Source organism: Lagenorhynchus albirostris, chromosome 6 (assembly GCF_949774975.1).
Source record: "Lagenorhynchus albirostris chromosome 6, mLagAlb1.1, whole genome shotgun sequence".
Classification (NCBI taxonomy): Eukaryota; Metazoa; Chordata; class Mammalia; order Artiodactyla; family Delphinidae; genus Lagenorhynchus; species Lagenorhynchus albirostris.
The window spans coordinates 3,137,897-3,158,410 of NC_083100.1; the positions used below are offsets into that span (position 1 = coordinate 3,137,897).

The 20,514-nt window shown below is 48.6% G+C and overlaps 1 protein-coding gene across 37 annotated transcripts in view; it reads right to left on the reverse strand.

Annotated features, from left to right (window-relative positions):
* The window catches only part of LRRFIP1 (LRR binding FLII interacting protein 1), a 142,324-nt gene that overhangs the window by 14,355 nt on the left and 107,455 nt on the right, over positions 1-20,514 (reverse strand). For 28 of the 37 annotated variants that reach the window (XM_060151762.1, XM_060151760.1, XM_060151751.1 and 25 more), the window contains 8 exons: positions 12,450-12,485; positions 11,879-12,004; positions 10,243-10,314; positions 8,330-8,500; positions 5,441-5,533; positions 4,411-4,503; positions 3,151-3,243; positions 1,704-1,845 (listed from right to left, as the gene is read on the reverse strand). In XM_060151762.1, the coding sequence (XP_060007745.1) occupies positions 1,704-1,845; positions 3,151-3,243; positions 4,411-4,503; positions 5,441-5,533; positions 8,330-8,500; positions 10,243-10,314; positions 11,879-12,004; positions 12,450-12,485 (826 nt within the window). The remainder of the gene's footprint in view (positions 1-1,703; positions 1,846-3,150; positions 3,244-4,410; positions 4,504-5,440; positions 5,534-8,329; positions 8,501-10,242; positions 10,315-11,878; positions 12,005-12,449; positions 12,486-20,514) is intronic. The other 9 variants (XM_060151761.1, XM_060151758.1, XM_060151757.1 and 6 more) reach the window with 3 other exon arrangements.

Below are 20,514 nucleotides of genomic sequence, written 5' to 3' on the forward strand. Positions count from 1 at the left end.
ACTGACTTTCAAAGGTGAAGTTACGTTTTAACAAATAAGAAAGAGCTCTGGATCAGGCAGCCAAACTCTCCAAGATGAGGGGATTCAGAAGGACGGAAGGTTCGTGGTCCCCATTCTCATTTCTGGATGCACACGGGGACCACTCCTACTTTTCCAGCTGTCAAACTGCACTGAATATCACGCAGCTCTGAGAGCAGCTTTCAAATAATTTTTAAAAGAAACATTCAGGGCTTCCCTGGTGGTGCAGGGGTTGAGAGTCCGCCTGCTGATGCAGGGGACACGGGTTCGTGCCCTGGTCCGGGAAGATCCCACATGCCGCGGAGCGGCTGGGCCCGTGAGGCAGGGGACGCGGGTTCGTGCCCCGGTCCGGGAAGATCCCACATGCCGCGGAGCGGCTGGGCCCGTGAGCCATGGCCGCCGAGCCTGTGCGTCCGGAGCCTGTGCTCCGCAACGGGAGAGGCCACAACAGTGAGAGGCCCGCGTACCGCAAAAAAAACAAAAACAAAAACAAAAACACATGAAGACCACTTACAAAACTGACGTTTCTAGTTCTTTAAGTGTTCATTACACAACAGTTATCAAGGATTTATAAGATGTATATTTGAACAAGAACAGCATGATAAATTCTAGCTGCTCAGGTAGGGAACATAAAGGTAGGATGGACATTCATCAGTTTATCTTCCCTCAGCAACTCTGACACAATGAAAAGAGCTGTGTTTCTTGAATAGTCATCAGGGTAATGAGGCACCTTCCCGGAAAGCCAGTCCTGGGAAGCTGGGGCCTACAGGTTTCTTCATGTCCATGAAGAACCTTCCAAGTGGAAACTACAGCCTTGGTCCCTGACCTTATCTCAGCCTCACTGTGAAAAGCTGGAAATGGTTGTGAGCGAGGCCTTATTTGCTGGCTACAACTTCAGGCGGCCCACCACATGCAGAAGGTTTATCCCAAAGCCAAGTATATTACGACAAATATTAACTGGTGAATCTTTTCAGATATTTGAAAACTGTGTAAAATATTCCTACAATATATTGGGTTTCCCAATTTACATTCTTTCGGAAGCAAAAATGTGACATACAAAGGAACATCACCTCTGACAAAGGGGCGGACGTTTTCAGACTCTTGCTGGTAAGGAAAGCCCTCCGCAATGACCACACTCACCACCCAGGGCTCCCCGTCCATCTCACCTACACCCAGGGCTACTTGTCCATCTGCTGTCCACAGGCACTTCAGACTCTCAAAACGCTTAATGTGCACGGGATCTGCAGCACTGGCTTGCAAATACAGTCAACTAACTTACTTTACGGCTCTGCTATTCTGATCTTTTGACAATTCTGTAACAGAATAAGTCACAACGCTGTGTTTGGCACATAACTGAAGAAAAACAAATACAACGGAACCGTCAACACGGTCACTTAATTTTGAGATTATTTTCCTTGTATTCACAGTCTCGCTGGCAGCTTTGAGAAGCAAAAGAAACGTAGTCTTAAGCCATCGGTGGTGAGCACTGAACAGAGGTACATGCCGGACAACACACGTGGGTGATGGCATCGTGTGACAAGGAAGTTCCCATGAAGTGACAGAACGAAGGGCATGCTGGGTGATTGTTAATCGATCAGTGATGATTATGTCAACTCTACCAATGCATGGAAGGTGAACCAGTGCTGACTGGAAGACACGAGGATCAAAGGAAAACAAGTACTTACCTAGCGTCCCATCCCCTGTTGCCTTGAGGGCATTTAACTCTTCCTTTGTCATCTTTGTAGAACCTTGGTAGCCAACATTATTTAGGGGGTCTGAAGTCTCTCCATTGGTAGCTACTTCTGAATTTAGGATTATTCCATGTTTCTGGGAATAAAAACAGGCTCATCGTAATACTCACTAAGAGATATTAGGTTAAACTTTCTTTTATAAATAATAATTTAAAAAAACCCTATTTTTCCCTAAGCAGAGGAAAACTCTACAGAGACAGAGGAGCGCCAGGCTGCACCCCTGTAAATATTCTATCAACACACACTGATCTCGGATGTCTTCCTCCAAGGGCCCTTCCTTACATGTTCCCATCCACATCTTAGTGTGCTGGTGACAAAACACCTTCCTTGGGCATCCTCTTTCACTGCAGGCTGCCAGGAAGCAGAGCAGCGAGCAAACCACTATAGAGTGGTCCTTACCTCTAACACCCCGGCTGTGCTCTTTAAAAGGACAGAGATAAAGAAATATGTACGTGTTCTGAGAGGAATGATCAAACTTGGATGGAAGGTTTGTGACATTCGAAAGAAATACAATTCGTGCTCACTACACAGCAAAACACTTTAAACCCGGCGACGCTTCACAACGCCAGGACGCCCCCCCTCACCCGGGATCACCCCCTCCCTTACCCGCTCCTGCCGCCCATAGCTCTTTCTCTTCTGCTTGGAGGAATTCCCAACCCTGTACTCACACCCTGGCTAGAAGCAGCACTGCGAATGTGAGCTCTAAGCCTGTTCCCTGCCGGCTTACTGCTCTGGCCTTGACCCTTCATTATAAGTAGCTGACGTGGATGTTTCCATTGGCGACGCACGCGCCAGCCCGTGGCCATACCCCCTAGACTCAACACCACCTTCTATGGTGCCGAGAGTCTACCCAGGGCTCTGACCCCCGCTGCTGCCCGTTGGTTTATTTTACTCAGTTTCCAGCCAGCAGCTGAAGACCCCTTGACATGGCCCAGACAGAACTTTCCTACCATCCACGGGGTCTCCACGTCTAACTAGCGTCAGCCACGCCACTGTCCAGCTACAGAGGTCCTTATGTTCGAGACTTTAATATAAGAAAGAAATACACTCTCTAACTTGGAGTAATGTCCTGGAGAATTTACTGGTGAGTTTGAGAAAAAAATTTAGACAGCCTATCAAAAAAATTCTTGGAAATCAGAGTTGCTTCCAAGATCAGATATGCCTATAAACATCTAAAGACAATAGGCACACCCCACGGAATCTACACTGACTTCACATGTCTCTTTGGGGGTCAGTTAACCCACGATTTGATTTTATTAACAGAACTAAAATCAACGACATAAAATCAATGAACACCACTATCCACACACATTCGTCCTTGAGAATCCTGGAATTTGCTGTTGTCGCCTGGATTTTTAAAAACTGTACTTTGGCTTCATACCTTTAATTCCTCTTTCAGCACGACTACTTCTTCTCTAAGATCGTCTCGTTCACTCCTTATGGAATCAAAGAACTCTTTCTGCCTCTCTAATGCCTGAGTGTGTAGCGGAGCAAAGAGAGAGAAGATTCGCACAGGTGAGCAGACGACTTCAGAAGCAGGACTAGGAAGGAGGCTTCTACTATGTAAAAGGCTAACACCGGCAGGGCATTCGATAGACTATGCTTAAAGATACAAACACAATGCAGTGTTAAGCTCTGCACTCAGTTTACGCCAGCCAAGAAATGTCACTGTGCATGCTCCCTGAGAGACATTAACGTTCTGAAGGATGCTCTCTGCTTTACACCCTCTCCTGGCTTAGTCTGCAGTTTCACGGCATAGTTGGAGAAGGAACAGAAGCCATGCACCCATTTAAATGAAGGATAAATAAAGGAAAAGAAGAAATGTTTACAAACCCCCAGTGACAACTATTTTAGTAATTTAGACTGTTTTTGTACGTTGATTCTCGGTGTTTGTTGTCACAGATGAACGTAAAGTGGTCCTGAGGCAAACGCAACGCACACACAGACATGCACACGAGATCTTAAGCGTTGGTGAGCGTATCAGAGTGAAGGCAAGGTGCAGCTGCACGCTGTAAAGGCGCTGACGTTCGCTTCAACATCTAGAGATTGCTATCAGAGCCGTGGGGAGTGAGTCGCCGTGTTTGGGAAGCCATTTGGCATCGCGGAGCACAGCTGTCACTTTAGTAAGCGTGTTCTTTGCTCCCTACTCGTCACTCCTAAATGCAGATGGGCTGCCTCTTCTTTCCCTGTGGAGCGAGAGCAGCTGACATCTCCCTGGGGAGGCTCAAGGTGGGGATGCGTGAGGCACAGCACCTGCCACCTTGCAGCTTCCTCAAAGCCCTTGGAGAAAAAGCCCAGGCAACACGGGATAGGGGATTCCAGGAGGTCTGAGCCTCCACGCGTGGACCCGCCCAGCGGGTTCCTCACTCCTCTGATCTCTGTGCCGCCCGCTGCTCACAGGCAGGCAGGGAGCCCGGGAATGCTGACCAAAGGAGAATCTCCACATTGGAAGTCCACTTCCAATGTGGAGTTAATGTCAATTTGGGTAAGTTCATGTAGTCTCTCTTTTATTCGTTTTGTGTCCCACGGGGGTCACATGCAAACTCATACAAGCCTTTTTGCAAACCAAAGATTCTGAAAGCATTCAATTTGCTAAGCAGACTGCCCACTTGAACCGATTGCAAAGACTTGAGAATCCTACCCCTATCTTTTTGTCTTTCCATTCTACTGTTTCCTGAAGATCAGAAATCTCCCTGATATAACTCGCCTGTTTCTGCTGTAGCTGTCGGATTTCCTGAAGAATAGGAACAGATAGAAAGAAAGCAGATACAGGGTTAAACGGGAAGCAACTCTGCAGTGTAGACAACCCCTGAGCCAGCAGGCGCCCCTGGCGGTCCCGGCACCATTTTTTCTCACTGATCCCGAGTTCGTTCTCAGGATGCAGGGACTTTATCCTTGTCCTTTTCCCCAGCTCCCAGCTGGAGTGAACTTCTCACTTACAGGCACTAGAGTTCTAACCAAATTAAAAAAGTAAAAAGTCAAGTCTGTATTAGTTTCTTTTTGTCGCTGTAACAAATTGTCACAAATTCAGTGGCTTTAGAACAACACAAACTTATTCTCTTACAGTTCTGGCGCTCAGAAGTTCAAAATGAGTCTTGTGGTGTCCCCAAGGCACAGGCAGGCCTGGGCTCTTTTCTGGAGGCTTGGGGCAGGGGAGAATCTATTTCCGCCATTTTTTAGTTCCTCGATGTGCCCACAGTCCTTGGTCTGTGGCCCCTTCCTCACGTGGCTCTGACCTCTGCCCCCGTGGTCACATCTCCTATGCTGCCTTTGACTTTCCTGCCTCCTTCTTGCAAGGACCCTTTGGATCACTGTGGGTCCATACAGATGATACAGGATAATCTCCCATCACAAGGTCCTTAACTTAATCACATCTGCAAAGTCCCTTTGTCTGAGTAAGGTGACATAGTCACAGTTCCAGGGATTAAGACATGGGCATCTTGGGGGGCATTATTCGGTCTGCCACACCTCCTCAAACAAACACAAAATCACCAAAGAATGAGAATCTTCACTAATAAAAGGAACTGTCTCCTCAAACGAGGCATAGAGAATTCGCCTAAACTCAATTTTCAAGAAAACTGGTAGCTTTAGTCATGACCCAGCAAGATGCTCGTAAGTCACACACAAAGAGAAAAAAAGAACAGAAAAGAAGAACGGGAAAAACTACTCACCTCAAGCATTTCTTCTCTTTGCTTCAGGGCCTCTTTCACCTCAGCAAACTGAAACTGGAGGATACTGTGGGCATGCTTTTCCCTTTCAAATTCCTATAAGGGAGGAGAAGAACGTTCAAGTTCCAGTGGAATCACATTTTTCTGTCACTCTAGTTCACGTTCTTATGATTTACCTTTACCTGGAACAAATTACCTGTTGCCATGTCATCACAGTTTTCAAGGCCTTTTTTAAAAATAAATTTATTTATTTTTTTTGTTTTTATTTTTGGCTGTGCACGGGCCTTCGTTGCTGCGACGGGCTTTCTCTAGTTGTGGCGAGCAGGGGCTACTCTTCATTGTGGTGCGCCGGTTTCTCATCGTGGTGGCTTCTCTTGTTGCAGAGCACGGGCTCTAGGTGCGCAGGCTCAGTAGTTGTGGCACAGGGGCTCAGTAGTTGTGGCTCGCGGGCTGTAGAGTGCAGGCTCAGTAGTTGTGGCGCACAGGCTTAGTTGCTCTGCTACATGTGGGATCTTCCCGGCCCAGGGCTCAAACCTGTGTCCCCTGCATTGGCAGGCAGATTCTTAACCACTGTGCCACCAGGGAAGCCCTCAAGGCCTTTTTAACAACATGAACCAGTTTCTCTGGATTTTCTAGAAGACAACCCTACGATCTACTGTAAAATTAACCTGAGGACAAACATATGGACACCAAGGGGGGAAAGGGGCGGGGGTGTGTGTGGTGTGGGATGAACTGGGAGATTGGGATTGACATGTATACACTAATATGTATAAAATGGATGACTAATAAGAAACTGCTGTATAAAAAAATAAATAAAATAAAATTCAAAAATTCAAAAAAAAAAATTAACCTGAGGAGTTGGCACAGCTGACAGTATGACCCGATTTCTTTACAGGTAAGCCGTGCCCTGGGAAGGCCCCCAAGCTGTCTGCTGAAGGCCTGGAGGAGGCAGCTTTGCAAAGAGTGGTAATAAAATCATCCCTGAGTTTGAAATATGCCGATGAATACTCTTTGGGGCAAAAAGGGATGGTCTACCTTGGCAAGTTTATCTCACTAACAGTAGGCGGCCAGCTCTGTACCTCAGAGACAAAACAGAAACAGGCGGGGGAAGCAAAGCCCTTGTCAGCACAAAGCCGCTCCCCCAGTCCAACCCTTCCCTGCATGAGACTCATCCCTGCAACCGGGCAACACGCTCCTCTCGTCTCCCACTCAGCACAGCACAGCAGCGCAGTCCCTGACGATGGTGTGGTACCCACCTAGCTGCCAGCAGTTTAGGGAACAGCAGGGAACACCTTCCCTCAATTCGTGACCAGTTATTTTAGAAGGGATTTGACCTTAGCTCATCCTGGCATCATGTGCTCACCCACTTTCTGAAGTCTGGGGGTGACTGGACCCTCCTAGCTGTGACAAAGACATGTCTGTCGGGCTTTGCTTCGCCCATGGTCCCCACCTTGGGTCAACATTCCAGGATCACCCCATTTCTCTGGAACTAGATTTGGGGCTTCTCGGTCTACTTCCTGATGCCTAAATGAGGGCATTCTAGGAGTAATTTAGAAGGCATTACAGTACTGTTCCACCCAAGTGGGTTCAGAATACGCTCTCTGCTCCTAAATTATGAATTAGTTTCAAAGAAAGCTTTCATGACATCAGGTCTCATGAAAAGTTTCTCCTTTGTTTCAGAGTTCAGTTACCAGGAACTTCATGGACAAAATTCTTCTTTAGCTTCTAACTCAACTACAGTAGGGAAAGAAGGAGGCCCCTGAGTTGTTATGGTATTTGGCTTCAACCCTTGGGATTTAGAGGATATAGCTAGTTAGGAAGAAAAAAGATAATGACACTCACAAATTAAATTTTCTATTTATCTCAGCAACTCTGAAAAATTGGATAATATTCTAGGATTTGAAAAACCAGCTAATTCCTTAAAATATGAAAAACAAGTATTCCTTGCTGTCTCACAAAGAACAGCTAAGCCCAGCCTTCACCAAATCAGCCTACTGTCATTAATTTCAACATATGCTCATGCTTTTTGTTGATAACGTAAGTTAACATATTAATTCCAGTGGTTCTTCATGAAAGCCCAAATAAGATTCTACCCTTTTCTGAGGTTAATGAAGGTTTTTAATTCTCAAGTGGAGGAACCATGTCTTTTCCCAATCAGCAGAAAACAAATGAATATAATTTTCTTAAAATCCTTGATACTTGTAACTATTTCTCTCTGGTGTTGAGATAACAAAATAAGAATGAAGAAATGTATATTAACAGGAAAATCTTGCAGCATCTAATTGTGCTTTGTCCAAGCATGCTGGGTCTTTTGTAGGCAGGTTTTTTCATGGTTATGATTTTACCTTATATGCAAAACACACAAATGTCCTCCTAGTAGAATTGTCTCTAGTTTACATATTGAAATTGTGCATACCAATATTGCAAGTCCCTCAGCAAAGAGCATGGTATTCTTATTCTTATATGTTTGGGCTTCCAGGGCAAGTGGAGAACTATTGTTTTTTAAAAAAACACACACACGCAAATATATACATACACATGTATAACGTGTAGATATCATATACCAAATATATATACATACACACACACACATATTCTACCATTCTTACCTATACCGTGTGTATATCCTCCCATCCTTATACATACCATTTATATATATAGTCTACAATAATTACATGTACCATTTATATACATATGCCTGTGTATATATATATTCTCCCATTCTTACATATACCATTTACTTGTATATTCTCCCATTCTTACATATATCATTTATATATATATTCTACCATCCTTACATACACCATTTATATATCTATATATTCTCCCGTCCTTACATATAGCATTTACATATATATACACTCCACCCTTCTTTCTCGCACTAGCACATACTTTGGTTTTCTCCTCGTACTGCCGCCTGGACTCAGCCAGCTGCTCTTCAAGCTCCAGCATCATGTCCTTTAGCGTATCGACCTGGTACATAAAGTTTGTCTTCTCATTGTCTAGCTGAGCGTTGGAAACCATGGCCTTCTTATATTTTTCTTCAACTTCTGCTAGTGAGTCCTGCAGAAAATAGGTCATGTTTTCGAAATTGTAGTAAGGAAACAGAAACACAGATTAGTTCAGTATTTTTAACAAAACCTCCAAAAACGCAGCCCTAAATTTAGACTTTTTTTCTGGGAGCAAATGAATCAGAAGAAGAAACACATGGCAATTTGAAATGTCCCCAAAGTCTCCCTTTTCAATTTGTTCCGATTCTCATGACTCAGGAAATTAGTTATTAACTGTGTGTAGCCGTGAAGATAACTTCCAGTCATCAGGACAAGGGGGACGCTGGGTGGAAGGGGCTCCGGTCACAGAGGCAGCAGAGCCCTGGCTGTGGGAATCTGATTCTGTAGCCCGCTGTACAGGTGTCTGAAGTAACCACTCAAGACACGTGACCAGAACCTGGGACAGAGCCAGTGCTGGGGAGGGGGAGTAGAACACCTGCCGCCAGCGGCCCACTGTCCCCACTGGGGCTTATGAACCAGGAAAGGCTTAAGTGGAAGTTCACATGTTCAACCCATAGGAAAACTCAACAAGGTACACAGGCCTCACTGGGTAGGTCCTGGAGAGACAAAGCTCATTCCTTTGAAAAGACAACCAGGGAAAGAGGCCTGCAAAGTAAACATGCCCCCCTCAACCCCGGGGCTCCCACACCGGCAGGGCAGGCCCCAGGGGACAGCAGCGTGTGGACCCCGAAGCACAGACCAGCGGGAGACGACTCTGGGAGAACACAGAGCAGCATCCCAGGTGCAAAGGACCCTGAGCTACAGAAAGGCGGGCACTGGCGGGTCGGGCGTGTGTCAGGTGCTACCAGGAGGCTCTGCGGAGACCAGCGCTGCTCTCGCCTGCACTTGCAAACCAGGGCAAGGATTTCAGGTGGGACCAGTGATTCCTGCGCTGTTCCATGGCTCTCTTTCCAACTCCAGTAGGAGTTGAAAGCCAGAATCTTAATTTTCCCCCCTTTTAAAGAGCGGTGACAAATAGGAAACTGATTAGTCATGGGATTTGGCACCCCTGGGATACCGAACTCAGACTGGCTTGGGGGTACTTTCTCAGGAGCTGAAAAGGAAGGAACAGAGTTACCATCCCTTGCTAGACTCATGAGCTGCCCGAGCTGCCCTGAGAAGCCAGAGAATAAAGTCCCCGATGCCCCACCTCACTTCACGGAGCCTGGCAACTCAACTTCCTGGTCGGCACAATGCAGTAATTCCACTTGCTACGAGTACCGTGTTATTTACTCAAATAAATCCAAGAAGATACACATTCAGACATTGCTTCCATTAGTAAAATGGCGCAGTATGCAAATAGTTTGTGTGTTTCAAAAGCACAGCAACAGAACTTCCTTATCGGGAGACATCAGGTGTTTTGAGAAGCAAATTAAGTTGAAGCCCTCCTTGTACGTAAGGACTGCGGAAAGTGAAGAAAACCAAAAACCCTTCTTCAAGTGTAGGGTATGCTTCTGTGGGAAATGAGAAACTGGTTTTAAGCCAGGTGTGGTGGGGAGGTGAGTCCAAGACATGCACCAGGAAACATGTTAGTAACATTTGCTAATGAGGAGTTACAATTTTCGAGTCTTGGTTTCAAAGCTGCCTTTGGGAAAACCCTGAGCACACACACCCGTGCTACCAGCATTCCTGCCACTTTGAGGTCTACAGTCTGCGGCCTCTTTAGAGTGAGCATGCAGTCTGAATGTCTTCTGTAGGATTTTTTAAAGTTAAGCTGGGTTAATATCGTGAGTCCACACTTCCGTAAGCCGGTACCTTCATCTCCTTCAATCCCTGCATGTATTTGCCTTCTACATCCTGAATCTGGTCCTTTAACTCATTGAGCTCCTGGGGGAAATGGCAAAAAACGCAAATGATGTCAAAGGGAAAAATGGACAGAGACCACAAGGAAGGAGAGGCGATTCTCTGATTCTTTTCTACTTCTGGGCGGTTTCCTTATTTGAGTAGTTGGAGCAGCGATCTTCGTTTAACTTTTTTAAGTGTTAAAAGGAAAATAAGATGAATTTCAACACTACAAAGATGAAAATTAGGTGTATCTCATATGATATTTTCACACAATTTTATCAAAGGTATGTGGCTTCAAATATTTTTACGCAGTTTTATAAAATGAGCTTCTGAAAATGGAACAGGTTAACTTACTCATACTTAACAATTCTTTCAAGCTCTCTGAGTTCTGCTCTGTGCTACACACAGTAAGATACGGAAGACAGAAATCAGCAAAGCCTTGTCCCTGCCCTTACAGAGCCCAAGGACTCTACTTTCCCGTCTTGTTCACCGCCACATTCCCAGGGGCTGGTGTCTGGCGTGAGCTGGAGTTGCAATAAATCCTTACTGAACGACTGAGTCATGCTCACAACCCCAAGACCAGATGCAGATTACGACTGCAGCCAACTCCACTTCAAGGCGGGAAAGGATGACCAAAGGGCTGCAGGAGGCCGAGGGACCACACAGGGAGGGACATTTCAGGAACAGAAGTCAAAACATTGTTCTTATAAAGCACAGGAGTTGGAAGGCGTCTGCAGGGGGACCTAGTCCCACCGGCCCTGATGCTTAAGCTCTTCTCTGGCCTCCCTGGCAAATGCCATCCGTCTGTTCAGGTAGCACCAATGGAAGCTGGTTCCCTTTCACCAGTTTTCATTACTAGAAAGCTCGTCCCTAAATGAAGCCAAACCTGACCCGGAAGAGCCTCCCTGCCCTTGGTGCCCCGGAAGAGCCTCCCTGCCCTTGGTGCTCTCTCCAGAGGACACGAGGTCTGGTGATTCAGCCTCCCCTCTGCACAGTCTCCATTTCAGATGCAACGTCCCTAGTTACTTTAACAAGCAGAGGCCCATTTGTCTGTCACACACTCAGTGTTGAGGATGTAACAGAGAACAGTGTCCACAGACTAGTGGGAGAAGGAAAAATCAGTAAAATACCATGATGGGGTCTACTGAAGGCATACTACGCATATGACAAAGGGAAAGGAAGGGCACGCTGCAGGCAGAGGGTGGGGATGCGCGAAGGGCAGGGTGGTACTGTCGGGGGCAGCGAGTGATCCTTGTCCAGCGCCTTCCAGTGCTGTGGGCGGAATGTCCACTTCTGCTCTGCGTACAGAGGTGGCTGAGCACCTCAGGGCAGCGTGGTGAGGGGTCTCGCCCAGGTGTGCCCGGGGAGCTGAGGGATCCCAGCGCAGGTGTGCTGGCCCTACCGGGGTGGGGAAGTCAGGGGCGGCTCCTTGCAGAACAAGAACCGGGCCGGGCCCTACTGTTACTAGAACACCAAGCTTAATGGGAGGGAGGGGAGACCAGATGGAGAAGAAAGAGCTGGAACTTCACAAATTAAATCCTACTTTACTTGAAGACTGATTTTCACAGAAGGTTTCCCTAGGTCACGCGTAAGTAGAGGGTCTTACCTTGATTTCCCTAATGGAGGCCTCAGTGTCAATGGAGATGGAGGTGTCCCCGCTGCCCCTTCGAGAGGAAGTCCCACCCAGGGAGGCCAGTGTGGCTGCAGACAGGCCAGGCAGCCCCCGAGACCCCTGCAAAGTGGCAAGAGCAAATGGGATTTCAGCCCAAACCAGGATTATTTCTCAGTCTACGAGGATGGTACCTTTACTTGAACTCAGGTTCCAAACTGCAATATCTTCGGTGGGTTTATGGTGAGCAAGAAAAAGAGGTTCATCTCGAGGGGCCTCACGGACGCTCAGGGTTTGTCTGGAGTAACCGTAAGCTCCATGGCTGGGCCCATCGTGAATTCCTTCACCGTTCTGCAGGTTTAACATGCACACTGGAAGTGACCCCCGCCCCCGGGGACCCCAAAGGTTTTGTGTTGCCTGGTGAGCCACCCACTAGTCCTGTTCACTCCATGGTGAAATTCTTTATTAAAGATCAAGCAATATATTTTCTTGTTAGTTTCATCCATAATTTTCGGGACCCTCGTGGTTTATAGATGACACAATATAAAGCTCTACAGAAATTCCTTACCTTCTCCGTGAAGTCTTTTTCTGGTCTCTCTTCAACCTGGAGAGGAAAATGGATAAATATTAAATACTTAAAAGCATTAAACGGAGAATCTGGATTTAGGGGGTAAGATAATAATAAAATAAAGCATCAGCTTCCTTTGTGATTTTATTTTTTTATTTTTTGCATCATGTGGGCCTCTCACTGTTGTGGCCTCTCCCGTTGCGGAGCACAGGCTCCGGACGCGCAGGCTCAGTGGCCACGGCTCACGGGCCCAGCCGCTCCGCGGCATGTGGGATCTTCCCCCCCTCTGTGATTTTAAACACTCCTTTGCCATGAGACTCTCGGATACGCCGGTGTCACAGCGGTGGCCCACGGGCAGCTCAGTGAGCCTGGTTGAATTTCACCGTGTGGTTTTTCAACTTTCACAACTTCCACAGGAAGATGATTTGTGAATGAACTGAACAGGATGACTTGACCAGTTTCTACATGTGTGCAGGACACAGTGTGGGTCAGGACAGGCCCCAGCCTCGTTCACCCACCACAATTACTATGATCGGAACGTGAGAATATGACCAGCATTCTGGGGGCTGGAAGATGCAACCACACAGTTTTAATTTTGACTCTCACTACACTTGGTCTCCAAAGCAAGAGAAAGCAGTGGAGCCACAACTGCAGCTTTCCCACTGCTTCTGAGTAACTGAGTCAACGTGAAAAGTCTAGTGTAAACATTTTGAGACAGACACCCAGATGTGGGGAGCTGGCTGGGGGTGGGTGACGGTACAGGAGAATTTGCTGGGTGAAAAGGGGGACCCCAAGAATTTGGCTTTTCAAAATCTTTCCTGTTTGGACTGTCTCTGAATCCTCTCTTTTCCCTCCTGCAAGCAGGGGTCTCTGCGGGAACCCCAGCAGCCTGTGGAGCCCCAAGACAGCACATCTGCTTCAACCCTATGGGAGACCCCTGCCCTGTGAGGGTCTGTTGGGGTCAACAGTCTGAGGCTGCACTGGTGCTATTTCTTTTTTGCTTAGCATCCAACGAAAGGCCAACTTTCTCTTCTTTTTTTTTTTTTTCTTCTTTTTTTTTTTGGCACATTGAGAGCTCCTTTCCGAAAGTCCATGGGAAAGGTCCCAGAGGGCGAGAGAACCCTGCACCAAGTTGTCTCCAGACTCTCTGGATTTTCCCATCATGCCTCCAATCCCACCTCCTGTAGCTCAGAGGTTCCTAAATTTGATGGCCAGGGAGTCAACTGAAGATGCCCGTGACGGGTGGGATCACACCTTTGATCCAGGAGACCTCGTGAGTGAGCTGGGACCCTGCAGTCACCCTTGACTGTTTACGCCACAGACCACCCAGACTGCAGGTGGACAAATCCTAACGGGTCTGGGTCAAAGGCCACCACAGAGCAGCTCGTGAACAGGTCAACTGCCCGCATCGCCGTCATGCACGGGGCATGTGGGTGCAGGCGCTAAGCACAGATCGGGATGCCGTAATGGCGGTGACTTCCTGTGAAGACGAGCACTTCCTGTCCTCTGCCCACCCTGGGCCCGTGCTGGGCTGGATGCCCACATCCTCCCCATCCTGTCCCCCACCAAGAAGGCTCACTGACTGCCACCTTCTCTCCTTCACGCTCCTCAAACCTGCTTTCCAAGGGCAGGACGCCTGAAGTAACCGCTAGAATAACACAGCAAAGCGTGAGAGCTAACAGCCGACCAAGGGGATCAGATGGAATCGTACAAAATACTTGATTAATTCAAAAGAAGGCAACTTCTGAAACCAGCTCTGAGCTCAGGAGAGTCGAGCTCAAGGCTCTTCTGCTTGACAGATCCAACTTTGCCCCCGGATCTGCCTCCCAAATCCACTGCATCTGTTCTCACGCACCCAGCTCACATCTGGGGCTTCAGCAAGAACTTTCTACTCTCGGCTAACCAGTCTCCTTCTTGTCCTGAGGAGAGGGCGTGAAGGAGCTGCAGCCCCCAGGCCAGCGGGATGCCCCGCGCTGGCCTCACTCCCAGCTTTTGCTAAATAAGCCCGTGGGCGGGTGGGGCTTTGGATTCTGGCGTTGCCTCCGCCCAGAGGACTCTCCTCTCCACTGGGCCACAGCCGGCTGGCCTCCAAGGACAGGAGATTTCCAGACACTCTTGGCCACGTGCATCCTTTTTCACTCGATGTGGCAGTCACAGCCTGTTAGATAAAGGCAGCTCACTCACTACCATGTCACACACCGCCTGCCATTTGTTGGCACGTGCGTTTAGCGTGTGTAAACTTATATATTTATATTTTTCCAGATGTGCATGTCACACCAGCCTAACTAGATATTCTGGAACATCTGTAGGTGGCCCACGATTAAGATGGTTCTATCTCATCCTCCCTGGCAAAGCGCCAGGGAGCCCCCGACCGATGTTCTGAGTCATGAGGAAGATTTTAGCATTTCAAGTGTGGGTCTCCTCTCCACTTGGGAATACAAATATTCCTGAAAATTTACGAAGGAAACGTTACTGTCCAGCACTTGCTCTGCTGCAGAATCCATTCATTAGATCTCCTGGACACAAGGCCTTTATTCCCTAGAATAAGTTAGTTTGCAGAACAAATATTAATGAGATGAAAATAAAGAGGGTATTTTAACTGTTGGTGGAAAGAGAAGATTCAGTTGAACAGACCATCAAGCTACCGTGAGAAGCCTGTTGCTGTTTTGCTCTGCAGTTTAAATAGTGTCTTTCCTGACTGTTCCTCAGCAATAGATAAATATTGCCCAGAGAAATGAAGCTCCAGAAATCCTATGTTCACCTACAAAGATATCCGTGCCCATAAAATGAGGACCCCACTTTCTTTTTTGTAGTATTTCTTGTGAGAAAGATGAGAACTATACACCAGACCGCAAAGCACTGGTTTCCTGGGGGCCTTTAGCATAGCTTTGTTCTGCATTGTTTCACCATAAACACACACACTGCTTTTGTAATTTGCAAAACACCAAATAAGGGAGAAAAAGCCCTAAAACCATAGCTTTCTCTTTAGTTTAAAAGTAGTTTGAAAAAAGCCTTTGTTCTGAAATAGATAACGAACTCAGAATGTGAAAATTCTGGATGTGTTTTTAAGTAGAGACCACGGAGGGAAAAATTAAGCTCTCAATGACAGTTATAGCCAATCTATGCTTGACTATTGTTTCCAATCTGTATTTTACGTATCAGGGTGACTGACGTTTGTCTGTTTTCTGAATGACAAGGGACACGTGTATCTGCCAGCCTTCCTGCAACCTAAGAAGTACGCGGAGCCCCATGGAAAGTGGTGCAGTTTTGGTTGGGGGAGGGACGGATTGGGAGTTTGGGATTAGCAGATGCAAACTATTATATATCGAATGGATAAACAACAAGGTCCTACTGTATAGCGCAGGGAACTGAACTATATTTAATATCCTGTGATAAACCATAATGGAAAAGAATATGAAAAAGAATATATATATGTATAACAATCACTTTTCTGTACAGCAGAAATTAACACAACATTGTAAATCAACTATATTTCAATAAAACAGAAGGAAGGAAGGAAAGGAAAGAAGGAAGGCAAGGCAAGAGGAAGGGAGGGATGGAGGGAGAAAAGCCCTGCAGCAGCATGGAGCCATTGCAGCCCCACCGGATGCCACTAGATGGCAACCTGCGTCGAACGGAGTGGGACCGGCCCAGGGAGCCTTGGTCAGGCAGGGCACCCCTCACTGCCCCTAACAAAGGAACAGATAAGTAACCCTGACGGTGAGTTTAATTTGACATAAAGCATAGTACTTTATCTCTGAAAATAATATACAAAGAAACAGAATAGATGGAAGGGTTTTAAACACTGTCGTTTCTGCTGCATGACGTGACCCAGGGCATGCCGTGGACCACACGTGTCCCAACACGCTGCAGCCCACGGCAGCACGGGACCCGGGACGAGCCACAGGACCTCGTGGACATCGCCTTCTTATCCGAGGAAGGGCGGCAGCACCACAGACCTTGCAGCCTGTTAGCCTTCTTACCCTCATTTACCGAGCAATACTAAACGTTTTAGGTCAGTGTGAAAACTTTATAGTAACAGCCTTATGAAACATGCAAACCAGTATTTTATAATGACAATGGAGTGTATAAAAAGGTATCTTTTAAAATCTACGGGAGGTAGTCACTTCCAAACAAATTCTGTGAACTTTTAAATTATGGCAATTCTTCCTTTCAGAAACAAACGCTTAACGTAGCACGTTAAATATTTTGTTAATTCCAACCTTCTAAAATCGTGTCTAAATGAGCACACTATTTAGGCTCACTTAAATATAATGTCTGGTGAGGTTTCAAATTCCAAGTTTTCCGTATCACCACCTGGCTTGCCCACCTTCCTCGAGACAGAGTACAGTAGGTGGGCGTGGGAAGACCCTAGCAAGGGGGCCAGGGACAAAGGGACTTTTCCTCATGGTGCCCCAAGCCCCAGATGGGAAACGGGATCATGGAAGCAGTGTCATCACGGGGTCCCTCTCGAGAAACCAACTGACAGTACTGAACGCTGCTCAGAAAACACCCATTTTAAGGGTAATTTTCCTTCAGATATAAACAGCAGTGGAGGCTACCATGAGAATGGACATTTCTGGTTTAAATCCGACAATATTGACCTCATCCTGAATGACTGGTCCTTGAACTCTTGTATTTATAATTCAAGACCTGTTTTTCCACCTGGTTCCTGCTTCCACCTCTCCACACGACACAAAACATGAGTCATTACAGTCTTTTGTTTTTCTAACTCAGATGGGGCTGAGATTCCTGTTCACCACCAATGCTTCTCTGAAAACACACTGGCGCGTGAACCTGGGCGCCACGCAGGACACCCCGACCGGTGCTTCCGTGACCCGGCAGGTTCGCTGGGTTCTGAGGCCTGGGTGACACAGCTGCGTCGGGCCCTCCAGGCGAGGCCCTCTGCCGGGCTGTTCTCCGGGCCTGGATTACCCAGACTCCCGAGTCCAGCTCCCTGGAAGCATCCTGCCTCTTTCCTTCGAGCCCGTGCTCTGAGTTCTATACTGTATTGCGCCCATTTGCTGAGGTCTGTGAGGGGAGCAGGTGTGTCCCTTCACCACTGCAGCCCTGTGTCTAGAACATTCGATAAACACTGGCTGAATGAACGGACCCCAACTTCCTCAACAGGAAGGTTCTGGAGAAGAAAATAGGGCTCAGCTACAGAACGTGAAAAATGAGATGAGGTCCCATAGTGTATGCCCTTCTGAGATGGGGCGGGCACCCTCTCTGCTACCCACGAGGCTGGAGGATCCAGGGGGTGGGGCACACTTCACGTCTTTGGATGCTGAGGTACCTTTATTTTCTCAAAGTGGGGCAAGCTATCGTTTTCCCTCATTCTGGTTACTTTTGTTCTTGGGCAATGCTCCACTTGCCCGTCCCCTGGGGCACCAGCCTACATCCCACACCCAGAGCCTCCCAGGGCTGCCCCTGCCCCGGCTCCTACTTCCTCCCGGAGAGGCCCCTGCCCCCTGCCCTCACCCGTACCACCCCCTGGAACCATATTCCTGATGGATCACCAGGCGGGATCATTCTCCCCGAGCCATAGTGGACATTCGATAAACAGCCCTGGAAAACTCGCCCAGGAGAAGCAGGTTATCAACCCAAATCTTTTCTTGTTTTTGGTTTTCAAGCATATCATTACTCGTCTTTCCAGGTGGAGTTCAGGAAGTCTACGTGCCTGGCCAGGTGTCCCCAGTCAGGAATGAGAGCTGTGACATCTTAACCTGGGTCTTGGAACTCCCCCTTTCTGCTCTGCGTCCTTCTGAGAAGCCAGGCGGGGAGGATCACTCACCCCACGGGCCTCTCCCTGGGCACCGCCTGTCCCTGCAGGCCTCCCTCCCAGGCAGGAGGACCAGGGGAGTCTGAGCACAAGTTTCCTGGCCTCTTTCCAGTCAACAAGGCCAAATGCATCCACTTACACTGTTCGTCTCGCAAGCCCAAAATGCAAACTCCCAGCCCCTTCCAGTGGTGTGACTGTGCAGGCTCAGAAAAGAGAAATGGGGCAGATTCCGTGGAAGAGGACTGCGGTTTGGAAGCACAGAGCAGAGGGCTCACTCAGCTCTGTCCTCCAGACCCTCTGCAGAGGCCAGGAATGCTGCCTGTGCTCTATCCTTCAGGTGACCAGGAGCCACCATAACTGCGTGGAAGTGCCCCGCGCGGCACACAGGTGTCTCTGCCTCCTGAGGGCCACACCCGGACGCGTCCTCAGCTCTGACGCCGCATACCCGCGCGGGCGCCCGGATGCTGACCTCTGCTCACTAACCGTGCCAGCCTGAGTCAGCCGACCTTCGTCAATGAGCAGCTGGGTCAGGGGAGAAAGGAGACGGAAGTGATGACCTGAGTGTAATGAACTGAAAAATCAGCCCAGTCAAGCCCCTGGGAGTCTTGCAAACCCAGGGCTCTCCAGGGACCAAGGGACGGTGGCAGAGGTCTTGCCAGGCTCCCCAGTTACCAAGAGACCCCCGCCTCTCGTCCTCAGGCCCCAGGGACACGGGCACGATGAACGCTCACCTCTCTTGTGTCCACTAAACCCATTTTGTGGGAGTAAACTGTTGTCAGATTTAGGAAGCAGATGACAGGGGAATTCATATCTGGTTTCAGTCTCTTCCATCCGGGGAACTAGACATGTTGCTAGGCTGAGACTTCATTCTGACGCCCGAATAAACCCAAAGACATCAGACCATCACGGGCGCACAGTTCCCTGCTTCGCCTGAGCTGCGCCAGGCAGGGAGCCCAGGAGGGGTCAGGCCTCAGCTTCTTCTGTCGACCGTGAACTTTCGTGTTCCCCAAAGTGAGCGCCAGAGAGCGAGCATCATGCCTGAGAACGGGCGGCTCTCCGCGTCGGGTCTATCATGGGAAAACACCGATGACTTCCGTCGGAAACACGCAAGCAAGGGCTTGAAGGCGGAGGCAGGCAGGCAGGCCCGCGCAGACGGGCGCTGCTCACCTCGGCGCAGGGATCCCTCAGCTCACAAACGCTGCGCTTCAGTCCCGTCCGCCACGTGCGGAAGAAGCGACGCGCCAGGTTTTGAACACTGAACGTACGTGATACGGAACAGCTGGATATCTTACCGTCCCTGCTTGACGGGTCCTGGCTGGAGCAGTAAGCAGTGGACTTTGTGGGGTGTCCGCCATGCCACGTTTCCTGCCCCACCCCAGTGCGGTCAGGAAGCGGCTTCTCCTATTACCCTCATTGCTGGGGGGCGAGGGGGGCAGCTTTCAATTCCACAGGGAAACAGGCTCTCCTGCTCTAATACTCGCTTGCCTCATCTATCTTTTGTTTTCTCACCCTCGATGTGTAAACGGCGGAGAGAACATTTCTCTACTAGCAGGAGAGCATCCGGGCAAGCCCAGTGACGAATGGCTCTGGCCTTGGCCTTGGAGTCGGGGAAAGCAGGGCAGGCGTGTGGGGGGACTGAGGCCCCCGATTCAGCAATACGGGCTCAGTCTGCAAAAGGGATCCATTCCTTTGTTTGCGTCGCCAGGGGAAGCAGACGTCTGCATTTGGTGTGAAGCCTCCTGGCTTTAAAAGGCTGCATCTAATTTTAAAAGCAAATCAGCAGCACCCCATGGGTGCACGTGTGCAAGTGGGCGACTCAGCCCCATGGCCTCTTCTCTGATGACCAGGAACACTTCCTGAATTTTAGACATCGATGCGTCTAACTGTGGTGTGGTGTAAGTGAGTTACAAACCACAGTCAAGCTCCAAGTTCAACCTCGCCCATCTTTGCCTTCTTCTGCCCAGGGTCTATGAGGAGGGGTCCTGGCCCTCGGTGTGGCAGCCCCCGTGGTGCAGGGCTGGCATGCACACCGCTCAGCACACGGCCCAGCCCCTGTCCACTGGACGTCCTTCCCTGGTCATTGTGTCAGCCCCCCCATCCCAAATGTCCCCTAGGCAGATGTGCTCTGCCAATCCCTTATGGTCAAGAGAACAATACAGTTGCCTCATACAAAGCATCAGATGCGGTGAAACTGTCTAAAATTCCAAGGACCATGGGAAAAACACACAATAATGAGACTTAAATGATGGAGACTAGGTAGCAGGACCCCTTGCTTTCTGAAGC